This window comes from Diadema setosum, chromosome 8 (genome assembly GCF_964275005.1).
Source record: "Diadema setosum chromosome 8, eeDiaSeto1, whole genome shotgun sequence".
NCBI classification, from domain to species: domain Eukaryota; kingdom Metazoa; phylum Echinodermata; class Echinoidea; order Diadematoida; family Diadematidae; genus Diadema; species Diadema setosum.
This window is the reverse complement of record NC_092692.1, coordinates 28,790,146-28,802,678: the sequence shown is the minus strand read 5'-3', so window position 1 is coordinate 28,802,678 and position 12,533 is coordinate 28,790,146. Positions and strand designations below refer to the sequence as shown.

At 37.9% G+C, this 12,533-nt stretch overlaps 1 protein-coding gene across 1 annotated transcript; it reads left to right on the top strand.

Annotated features, from left to right (window-relative positions):
* Window positions 1-9,015: 9,015 nt before the first annotated feature.
* Window positions 9,016-11,422, top strand: LOC140232304 (uncharacterized). Its single transcript, XM_072312432.1, has 2 exons — window positions 9,016-9,124; window positions 10,987-11,422. The coding sequence occupies exons 1-2, from the start codon at window positions 9,016-9,018 to the stop codon at window positions 11,298-11,300; spliced, it is 423 nt and encodes a 140-aa protein (XP_072168533.1). The 3' UTR covers window positions 11,301-11,422.
* The last annotated feature ends 1,111 nt before the right edge of the window (window positions 11,423-12,533 follow it).

Genomic DNA, 12,533 nt, shown 5'->3' with positions numbered 1-12,533 from the left:
CACATTCATTTTTTTTTTTATTCTAAATCATTTTTCCTTTGATATCCTTGTGGCCATTACAGATGAGTTTGAAATGATGACTTCAGACCAAGTTCATGAAAGATGCATGTCTCTTTTGGTGTCAATGTGATATTTTAAAAGTGTGCAGAAATCCATGCTTTAGAATGGGTTATGGCCACATATGGTTCTTTCAAAGTTCTTTCAAATTCAGACAAAGTTACATCTGTTGATGTAGATTGGCATCAGAACCGCCCAGGACACTTTTTGGTTCAAACAGCTTTCACTTTAAGCTGAAATATGAATAAAGCGTATAATTTTCATTATACAAATAGTGCATGCTCTATGATGCACTATACTGGATTAGAGAATGACAAATACTAAATTATCCCGAGTGCTGTTCAGGCCGAGGTGAATAGAACTGCACGAGGGATAATTTAGTATTTGGAGTTCTATAGTCCAGTACTGGTGCATCAATAGAACATGCACTAATTGTTATAGTAAATAGGTCCATCGATCTACATGTATTTTCTAACATTAGACTCACCGTACCGGCACTAATTTCTTGCACGCAGCTAGAGTTAACCGCAACCTACTGTACATACACAGCACATGACGCTAGTACAGCCGCGTATGCGTATTGCACATCACAGAGCAGACTCGCGTATAATCTCTTACATTCTGCGTCCAGTAGTGCTCTACGCGCGCATACGTTGAAATGCTTGGCCTTGCTAGAACGTCCCTCCCTGCGCGAATCTCTGCGTACATAAAGCGTAGGCACGCGCTGTAAGCGTTCGGTATAGTAGCACGGTTGTGCCACTATACCGGAATTTTCCTACAATCACGTGATGCTATCCAACCAATCACAACGCAAATTTCACTCTTCCTATTTACTATCATTATATAGATCAACAAACTCAGTGAATTTCTTTCTGTTTTCTTTGAGAGCGTCAAGGCACCTTCTTCAGGAGAAGGTGCTCAGTCTGCCATTGCAAGTTTGATACAATTACCCTGGGCTCCACAGTATAAAAAAGCTTACAAGGGTGAACTTAGTTTAGGCTCCAACCATCTGACATAGTGTTGTAGGATTGCCATAATGCCATTCTTCTGAGGACTACAACGTACCTGCTTTTAGAGGAAGCTGTGTGTGTATAAATGTCTATTAGTCACGACAAGTACGGCAAATATTTGTTCTGTGGGCACGTACTACAAAACATTAGGAATCATTAATGTACGATAATTCTTGGACTGTTGCCAAGTTACCACAGATGGTTAACTAACGCTAATGCTTTAATCATAATTATGGACTGGAATTTGCATAGGAAAGCTGAAACTAGGCCACGGATTACTTGTGTGCAATTTTGACGATGGAAGTGCGTGTGATACATCCAATAACGCATCCAACATCGAACACAAACTGTCATGCAAGCATGCAAGGTATGCCTCTATTGCACCTGTTCTTGCCCATACACAAAAGTTACACTGCAAATTTTAATGAAATTGCCTTGGGCATTTATGTTCAGTTTTTCGTAGTACATGTAACAGTAAAAACCGAGTCACATGTTTGCCTTTCAGCCAAGTATTTGGTTCGAATCACATCAAAAAGTTGTCTTTGTTCTTCCAGCCTTGCAAGCATTAAGAGTTCTCTTTTTATGTTCTATTTGAATGTTTTCACCTCAACATCACTTTCATATAATAGTTTTACAGACGATTGTGGTTACAATGAATAATTCATCATGATTTGAATTAAATTGGAAAAGACTGTGTGGCTTCAAACTCTTGAAAGCCATCAAGGGTTATGCCCATAGAGAAAGTTCTCTCTTGGTTTATGTAAACAAAAAGGCAAGAAAGCTACACCAGGCAGTATAGCTGATATAATTTTTTCTTTGTAAAGTTCTTGAATGCATGCTATAAAATAATATTAACTATGAAATTAAATGTATGTGAATCATGTCCATGTCAATTTAAAGATTCTCACTGCATCACTAAGTTCGTTTTGGTTTATTACCATTACTGAGAGGTAATTTCCTTTTCTTTTTTCAAATGATAAATACGTCAAAGCTTGATGCATGATCTGAATGCTATAGATTCTATTTAAGAGGTTTAGGGGTTGGATTCTCAATAGTTTTATTAGTTAAGTTCAGACAGTGGTCCTCAACCTCGAGGATAAGTTCTATGGGGCGCCAAGTGTCACAGGTTGATTTTGGTGTGAAATCCGTCATTTCATCTTGGATTGGCTCCCTATATGTCTGTAAACATGTAGGAAAGTATGAATTGAAGGGAAACTCCAGAAGATTTTCATAATTTCACATCAAGTAGTACATAAATTGACAGCTCCATGTACGGATTTGTGGAATTTATTGTGGTCCTTGAGCAGAGAAATACTCTGAAAACTGCAAAACAAACTACACTGAACAAGGATGATGACATGGAGTGCTCACATATTTCAGAAATGCAGGATTGTTATTCCTTTAAAATACCACTTGCTTAACAAGTTCACCTGTGTAGAATTTATGCATACTTTCTTGTTTTGTACTGCTTCCTTTAGCCCCCACTCATGCATTCTTATGTTGAAGCTACCATGTCATTGTTCTTGTTCATTGTGATTTGTGATAGATTTTGACAACATTCCAATTCTTCATCCCAGTCATGATAAATTCTGAAACTCTGTACCCAGTAAAACCAATTTATAGTTGTTCAGATGTAACAGTCTGAAAATCATTTGGAGGTTTCCAAAGTGTTGTCTTACATTTATGTTTATATCTGTTATGCAAAGAAAATTATGTGGAGCTATATTGTATGTACGTACTTAATATCTGAATTGTTCATTGTTTAAAAAAGAAAAGTGCAATATGTAGAGAGATATTCATATTTTGACTTGTGATGCCACACTTGCTCATCGACGTGTGTTGGCAGGCCTGGTAATGTATCGATTAGAGATACAAATAGGCCTATTGGAATAAAATTAAAACTGGATGTATGTGTACAATTTTGTGTTTGTCTTCGTTTTGCATGTTGTGTGGGACGTTTGATAGCCTTTACCATGAATTCATCATCAGATTAAGTTGATGATGTACTAGACAGCTTTTATCTTTTACCACCTGTAACACAAATGCAAGAATGATCTTTGTACATGTGCTTAGTATTTGAGTATACAAGTGGGTAAATTATACAGTAGATGTGAAAGCTATTCAACGTGATGTTTTTCACTTCTCTCTAACTTCATGTGTAAGATTTTAGAAAGGAAGAAAACTTCAGGAAAAAAAGTCAGGAAATAAGCATTGGCAGGGTGCAGGAGATTTTTACAGTACTTGTGTATTTCTGATTATGTCCATATGATTTTTTTTTTTCTAACCAAGCTTGAGACGAATAGGATCCAGCATTGATGATAGAAAACACAGAAGCAGGGGCGGATCCAGGAATTCCGTAAAGGAGGGGTGGCTTTACACAATTAAAGGGGACCCCTCCCCCGCCCGAATCCACCACTCTAAAGTGCAATTTCGACTGAAAAAATCAAAAGGCTTTCATAAATGATTCCTCAGAACAGAGGATGTGTGAACTGTTATGAGTCGACATTTCAGCAGGAGTTGGCCTTCTGGATTGATTCTCATAGGACACTTCCAGGTATTCCTGCAGTAATTACACAGAGGATCATTGTGTAATGTCCCAAGAAACGATGGTTCTCACACTTTTTCGACGACTGACGCAACAAAGAATGTCGAAACGACATGGTTCCGCAACCTTTTTAAATCATTTCGGCGCTCCAGTGGACGCCAGGCCTTACAAAACATTGTAAACAAGGTAAACTGTACACTGTATATGCAGCACACCAAGACTTCTTTCATGTACTTGTAATTTATTAAAATGTGATTTATGAATCGACTGAGCTAGTTGCAAAGGGTACTCGGTGGCAAACTGACAGGGGCTAAAATACAGAACGTTCTCATAGTCAAAGAAAGTCACACCCACGACCTAGCTCGAGATGGTAGTCGGTCCCTTCTGCAGATGGACATGCGTATGTGGAGAGGGACTCCCTCCGGCTGCAGGAATTAGCTACTAGTACCATAAGAATTGGACTTAACATGAGCTGGATATGTCCAGATGGGATGTTAAACTTGTAGGAACTGGACATGACCCAATTTGACTATTTTAGAGATTGAACACAAATTGATTAGACTAAGACTTTTTATATGACATCAAAGAAATTGGACATAACAGTCACTAAAAGACAAGACAAGGAATGGACATTTCATGCAGGAGATGAACAGTTCAAAGGAAAGTCCTGTAACTGGACTTTACAACACCACCAAGACAGCAAAACATGTAAGAATGGCATTTATCTCCTCCTCCCTCCCCCCCCCCCCCCTTATGAGTGTCCTGGACAGTTGAAAAGCTCTGTATTGGACTAAACTAAGAATCATGGGTTTTCATACTACTTCAAATTCATTTTTTTTTTCCATTTGAGATATATGTACCTGAACTTCTGTGACATTTACTTTTGCAGTGATAAAGAATAGTTCACCCGGACAAGCCCCCAATTTTGTTACGACCATAATTATTGACGCTAAAAATGGTTGTACAAATAAACATGGAATTAATGTTCATACGATTTACTATTAACAGTATTTTCAGTGTGATTGCTTAGATAAACAGTCCCTTAATATTAACATGCAAGTTTTCGATCTCCGCTGAATCGTGATGTTGTTGTTGTTTTAAAGAACGAAAGGAGAGAGAGAGAAAAATCGTGATGTACTTATTGATGATTCACTAAGAGGTAAAAATCAGCACTCCAAAATATAAATTCACGGTGATCGATACGTGTAGAATCCAAATGTCGCGTTTATGTCATCTGACAAAGGCCCAACCGAAATTCCCATGTTGTCATAATCATATATCATGCTAAATTCAAAATCATTCTTTTTTTTAAACCATTTCAGATCTGTGTACCTAATCTAACATTTTACTGACAAAGAATAAATCACCTTATAATGCTGTGGGTTAGTAGGCCTACGGGTGTCTCTGTTTTGTGTGAGTCTATGTCTACGTGTGCAAGCTGTCATGTTGATAGGAGGTTTCGTTAACACAACAATCGTCATAAAAAGAACTATGAGAATGAAAATGAAACGTGTGTTGCCCATCGATGAGGATGGAAATGATATGATTATAGAGCGCCTTTATTGCTCACGTCACTGCTCTTCCAGAGGGCCCTGTCATCATTAATCTCACAATACCAGCAAACCTACTACAAAGGCATATGCGTGATATATTATATATATATATATATATATATATATATATACATACATACATACATATATAGTGAAAACTTTGAGCAATATGTATGTATATATATATATATATATAGAGAGAGAGAGAGAGAGAGAGAGGGGGGGGGGGAGAGAGACGTTCTTTATGAATTTGCATTTGATACAGTAGAAAGGTGGACTGTAATAGTATTACAGTTATTATTATGCACCGTATTTGAGTTGATATATTTTTTGTAACCTTTTATTAAGTTGCATATTGACTTTGATTTATATAATACATTTAGATACTTGGAAACTAGTTCGCATAAATTAGTTGTCGCTTAGAGGGAACGCAGACAATTCTAGCTGTCAGCAACAACCATGATGTCATTTCAAATAAGGTATAAACTGAAAGTAAGATATCATCATTAAGCAGAGGGGTGAAGATATGAGATATAAGTTTTCGTCAATTTGTCTGTCGTCCGTACAAATGAAATTTACAAGATCCCAACTGCTGATCTACATTCTTAACAATGTTCCCTTTTTCCGACAAAGGGAACATTGTTGAAAATGTAGATCAGCAGTTGCGATCTTACAAATTTCATTTGTTCAGAGGGCAGACAAACTGAAAAAAAAAACAGTCAAGGTATAAATGTACTGTATGCATAAGATTTGCATTTACTTGTTTTCGGCCCACTGATCAAGACAATCATTCTTCCTGTTCGTGATATACAGATTATAGGGCAGTCTATATATTGTGCGACCTCTAATTGGTTTCTTTGAATAGATCCTCGTTTCCGTGAATATGTAACACATCTACCATCCCCCAAGTATGTATCACATTGTTTCCCCCCTGAAGTTCGGCAATTACTGGTATTAAGCCTATACACTCAGTACTTCTAATACTTTGTTCTGCGTCGTATATCGTGCAGAAGGAAGGAGCAGCAATGTGAAGAAACTTCACGTGAAACAAGAATCCCAAAAGCTATACGAATATGGAAAAGAAGATCATTCACACGTTGGCCAATTGACCTCTCCGTTGTTGTTCTCGATGAATAGATCGAGCCATGCGTGTATTACGTCACGGTTTCCTTTTAACATTAAAGATGACATCATTGTCTCGCGCGTCCCCAATTTATGTAGGGTGGTAGCTTTGGCAGTAGGCAATCGCGTCCGTTTCCAAACATGAACTTTGTGCCGACTGTTCTCAGATTCGTCCCAGCACACCCAACGAGCAGAAAGTCTTCGAAAAGGTATAATCATAAAGCGGCGCTCTTTTTCTCTCTTCATGAACGCAACCATGTCGTCACAGCAAACAACCTGTGGGAATCTGTGAGTGACCACTTCGCCAAATGACCTTCATCCTGAATTCCACCCCCACATACATCACTTTGTGTATGCATGTATGTATGTATATATATATATATATATATATATATATATATATATATATATATATATATATATATATATATATATATATTTAAAGGACAAGTTCACCTTCATAAACATAAGGATTGAGAGAATGCAGCAATATTAGTAGAACACATCAGAGTAAGTTTGAGGAAAATTTGACAATCGATGCAAAAGTTATGAATTTTAACAATTTTTGTGTTGGAACCGCTGGATGAGGAGACTACTACAGCTTGTGAGTCATATGCGTACAACAGTATAAAGAAAATGTAAAGAAAATTTAACATATTTCACTTTTTTCGCATAATAAAAGAGCACTTGACTTGCCTCTTTCTAAAGGCATGGGGAATGATATTACCCCTAACATATGTCGGTAACGAGTCAAGGGAATATGTACTTTTTTCAAAAGATGAAATTTTGTGAAATTCTCTTTGTATTTTCCTTATATAGTTGTACGCATGTGACATCTAAGTTATTCATACAATGCAGTAGTCTTCTCATCCAGTGGCTACTGCATTAAAACTTCAAAAATTCATAACTTTTGAACGGATTGTCCGATTTTCCTCAAACTTTCAATGATGTGTTCTGCTAACATTGCTACATTCTCTCAATCCTTATGTTTATGAAGGTGAACTTGTCCGTTAATATGATCTGTTATGCTCAAACCATCTATTTCATTTCGTATAAACAGACAATAAAGCTGAAGAACCAAGGTCGAAAGCTTCCACCAGCCGGCATCCTGCAACATCTTCTGTCCTCGTTATTGTCCCGATTTTATATATATATATATATATATATATATATATATATATATATATATATATATATATAATATGATAATATAAGTTTTATCGATTAATCGCATAACGGGTTAAGCCCCATTTTAAAAAGGTTTTAAACAAGTTCATCATCAGACAGAGCAAAATAAAACTTTCCAGTGTTACCTCACTTGTTACATAGCAAGGAATAATGTTCATGAAGTTATGACTAAAAATATCCCACATTTTCTTTTCCTTTTCTTTGTTTTATTGGTAGCTTTAATAGCAAATATCTCAAATTAACAAGGAGCTGTGGAACGTCTTTAGTGGGTGTCAAGGTTATAACGCTCGTGATTGGTTCTAAGGGAGAGAGAGAGAAAAAAAAAACTGGAGGGGGAAGTGTTGCCTGCCACTTTACGTGACGTGGTACAGGTATGTTTGTTATCAATTGTGGTTAAATCATCCACTGCCATCTTGGTGGAAAAACATTGAGGGCCAATGATGTCACAAGCGGCGGACGTGACAGCATTGCTCTCAGGCGTTGCTTTATTGACGAAGTGAAATGTAAAATATTACGACGAAGACAATATCAATCATGGTTCTAACGCACACCTAACGACAAAAGTTTCACTTTCTGTGACTTGCTTGCTTCACACGTACACCTGTATTGATGATAGCAAAAGACACGGAAGTATACCCGCTAACAATCAGAATTCCGTCTCTAGGTAATGATTATATAAATGATAGAAAACACGTATGTCTGCAATTCATCATGTTCCCGCCTCCAATTTGTGGCCTCTCTTTCTATCTGAATTGTCTCCGATAGCAAGCATCAGGTTCTAATAGTATATCGAGATTAACCGTGGTTGATCATAAACACACCGTTAATAATTAACCGATTACGTCACCACCTTGGGCCAAGGTAGGAAGACCGCATCCAGTTCGATTCGGTATAACCAAGGAGCTTCTTGGTATAACACCTTGAGCGGGCAATAAGGAGAACGTGTGTCAGTATCAAGGCGTACAGTGGTGGAAGACTGCTTTAGCTCCAGACAGGGTCCTCGCGATTCATTCGTGAATATCTGGAAGTAAAGCAGGACATACTCCTAGCGCAAAACCATGTGAAGAAACACCTATATGAGAGGAAAAAAAATCGAGTACTCTAATCGACGGTCACGTGGAACGAACTACAGTGTACTTATGTTGCGGTCAGCCGTGCGAAGGAAGTGGTGATACACTTGAGACATAACCCATTGGTGGTTCTATGGGACGGGGACTTTGTATCGTGTGATTCATTTCATCCAGCGACAAAATATGCGAAAGATATTCCAGTACTTTATAAGGATTTAGACGCGACTGGATAACAGCACATTTATTTTTAAGTTGTGTTGTATATTCATTATTAAGCATTTTAGTTAGACGTACCCCTTTTGAATACTAAAGCAGTTTATATGACATTGGTGCTGAATTATTCTTTTTCATAAAACTGGTTTCCGTTGCAAAGAGGCGATCCCAGACCATTCCTATCCAGTTCGGATATAGCCTTGTGCCACTGCATCTGGTATTTCATCCCAAACTTTTAGTGAGGATTAACAACCATTATGTCGGAAGACAAACCCGCCGACTACGGAGCTCCCCCTCCGTACGCTCCACCCACCGGCGATGCAGCAGCTCAGATGGCCTACCCTCCTCCAGCTCCAGGATTCAATCGTGAGTAAAATCATCTTTAGTTCATGGCCATAGGATAGTCAATCTGTTGACAAGAAAGTATTTCTTTTAAATAGTTTCTATTTTTTCCCCAATTCTGTTTTGTTATTTTCCTTTCCCACTCCTTTGTCATCTGTCCCCTTTCACGCTCACTCACTTTCCTCATGTTCTCATCCTTCTTCTTCTTCTTCTCTCTCTCTCTTTCTCCTTCTCTTGTTCTTTTCGCACCCTTTATCCATTTATCATTTCTGATGTTGTTGTTTTTTTCTCATGTATCTTTTTCAAATGTAACAGTCTTGACATGATTTGGTAGTTCTGAAAACGAATTATACTAATCAAGTTGCCTGGAATACAAGTGGCACTCCAAAAAAAAAAAAAAAAAAAAAAATGATCGCGTTCCCCGGGCATCATGTCAGTTTATTTGGGATGATCATTGTATAACCGTTGGAGACATAAATATGATTTTTGAGAGGAACACCATTGAAAGAATTTGAAAAATGAAAGCATAATATGCATAATTTGCTCATTGAATTTTAATATTATGCAACTATACACGTACTTCAAAGTTGAAGATTTGAGAAAGGTTTTGAATCAATTTCTCATGGTATAGTACTGTGCCGTAGTCAAGTGGTAGTAATGACAAGTACTGGTCGATATGATTGCGAACTTTGGTCTGGAAATATCATTTTGAACGGATCTCTTAAAGAAAATGATATGATAGCACTGTCGATAACCTATATTGTTAGGAATTATCAACTTGAGTCGATGACACTTTAACTGGCAAACCGAACAGCGCTTGTTGACTGATGGAATATTGCTAGATAAACCTCAAGTGAACGTCCGACCAAAGTTTAACTGTGTATCAAACAAACTATATGATTATATACTTACAATAAAAGAACACATCTGTTCAGTTACACCGTTTTGCGTGGCAGGATATTCAACTTCATTAGGAAGTGCACACACGTTTTAAGCAGCAATATGCTTCATTAACTGACAATAGAAGCCCTCAAAGAAATATCCTGCAATGTCGTGACAAATCCTGACTTAATCTAGAACGGTCAAAGATATGACACCCGTGGAGTGTATAACTAATTCTATAATGGCAGATATAATTCACGTAGACGATTACAGTTTATTTCAAAAAATGGATTTCATATTTTGGAAGGAAATATACATCGTCAATAAAAAGTACACTTTTAGCTTAAGTATTTCAATAGAAGCCATTACATCAGGTAACAGAAAATTTGGCCTTTCTCAGGCGATCTTTAATATTCTGATATTTGATATTCTGCACCAGAAAAAAAAAATGCAAAAAAGGATTCCTTGCTCTTTTAGCAAAAGCTGGAATGTTAAAAATTAGGACGATAAATATTTTTTTTTTTATACACTACCCCCATTACTTGGTAATTCACAGAGTATTTAAATAATTGACATAATGTTAGGAATTCAATGAATAATTTTGAATTGGCCTGAAGTACGAAAAAACAGATAATCTTCATTTTCACCAATACGCGGCTGGCTTTTGTCAAAGGAAATAACTGACATCAAAACACTTTTGAAAATGATATGAACATTGTGCTCGTTAGGAAACACAATCATGCAATAAGATAGGTCTATTAAGTTGATTTATAAGCCAGACCAAAGCTAGCTGCAAAATATGAGGGCAATGTTTTGAAGTTATAACACTTATAAGATACGGACAAACACTGTGATCGTAATTAACATCCGCCAACGGAATGACATTATATCAGACCAGCATGTTTTTAAAGGTTACGACACCCTAAGAAAATATCAAAAAAGTGTTTAAGATAATATCACACTGGTGTTTATTCTTTTGTATTTCTAAACAAACACATTCACAGCCGGTGTCTACCCGCCCCAGCAACCGGGAGTTGACATGCCCATGCAGCCACCGCCGCCGCACCTGCAGCAGCAGATGGCTGTGGCGCCGCCTCCTCAGACGATTACGGTGACGACTCACCAAGCACCACCGGCGACCACCATGGTCGCCTTCATCGACCAGTGTCCCAACTGCAAGATGGGAAACCTGCAGGAGCAGTTCACGCCCTTTGGCATCCTCTGCGCCATCTTCTTTTTCCCGTTCGGGATCATTTGCTGCCTCATGTCAAGACACAAGATATGCCCCGTGTGTGGCACCATCTATCACGGACGCTAGATTTTCATGAGCATTGTATTGAAATTGTAACCGGAACAAACTATGTGTTTTCAATTATGAAAGCAAAAATGTCAACGTACAAGACAATGAATATCGGTGAGAACGTGTAAAGAACTATCCACATGATGTGTATGGGCCCCATGGGTATTAAGCTCTCATCGTATTTTGAGCATGATTATTTCTCTTGTAAAATGGCGACATGGATTAACATCAGTCGATGTCACACAGTGGTACTTTGTTGGCGAATCGTTATAGGTAGAGATGTCACGGTCTCCACTCAAAGTTCAAATTATAGCTAACTGCATAAGTAAGTTATTAATGATCGGCAGATGGGAATAGCTACAAAATGTATTTTGCTTCGCCTAGTTAATGCTTGGTCATCTCTACACTCGACCTTCGGTCCAATCATTTCACTGGGAGGATCCGTGTCACCATTTTACAACAATCAATAATGCCAACATTTCAGCTAACAAACAAATCAGAATAAACGACAACAAAAATAATGGCAGGGCGTGTCCTCCTTTCCTTCAATACCATGTAATTAAGGATCTGATCAAAATTGCAAGGGCCGACATGTGTAAATATTTGTTGGGTCAACTGTGTGCAATGCTTGCGTCGCGAAGGTATAGCTAGAAGAATTGCAATTTATTCCTGTCACTCAAAGTGCTTGCTTAGTGCATAGAATTAAAAAAAAAAGATGGAGCGGGAACAGCCCCTCAGGTCCCTTTCCATTAATTTTCTTACGTTTCCTTGCAAAAAGAAACACACACACACACACACACACACACACTTGAATATATCAAGTGGTGTGTGTATACCGTCACAGAAAGAAACGCGCCCTTTAACGATAAAAAGCGATGACGAACATGAAAGATCGCATGTTGGAAAGTGAAACAGTATAGACGTAAAACTTTATTCTTAAATGTGCGATAGGTAACACGGTATCATCTGAAACCAAGTCATTAATCATTACTATGTTTTCCCTCTTTTCCGCTCTTGGTAAACGCCTATGTCCCGTATGGCGTATGCCATCCGTTTATTTTCTTTTTACGCGTAATGACTTGCAAAGAACACACGCCTATCCACATCCGGGAATTTAATGTGATATTGTTATCTTGCGCTGACCGTTGTTGACTGGAAATGTCAAGTAACTGTAGTTTTCGCGTTACGTAACTCAACTGGCGTCACCAAAGTGGTGCGACCTACACGTCACTATAGTTGCCCTCTTAAGCA

Coding starts and splice junctions, on each gene's coding strand:
- LOC140232304 (XM_072312432.1), top strand. CDS start 9,016: ATGTCGGAAGACAAACCCGCCGACTACGGAGCTCCCCCTCCGTACGCT. Junction 9,125..10,986: donor TCCAGCTCCAGGATTCAATC/GTGAGTAAAATC, acceptor ACACATTCACAG/CCGGTGTCTACCCGCCCCAG.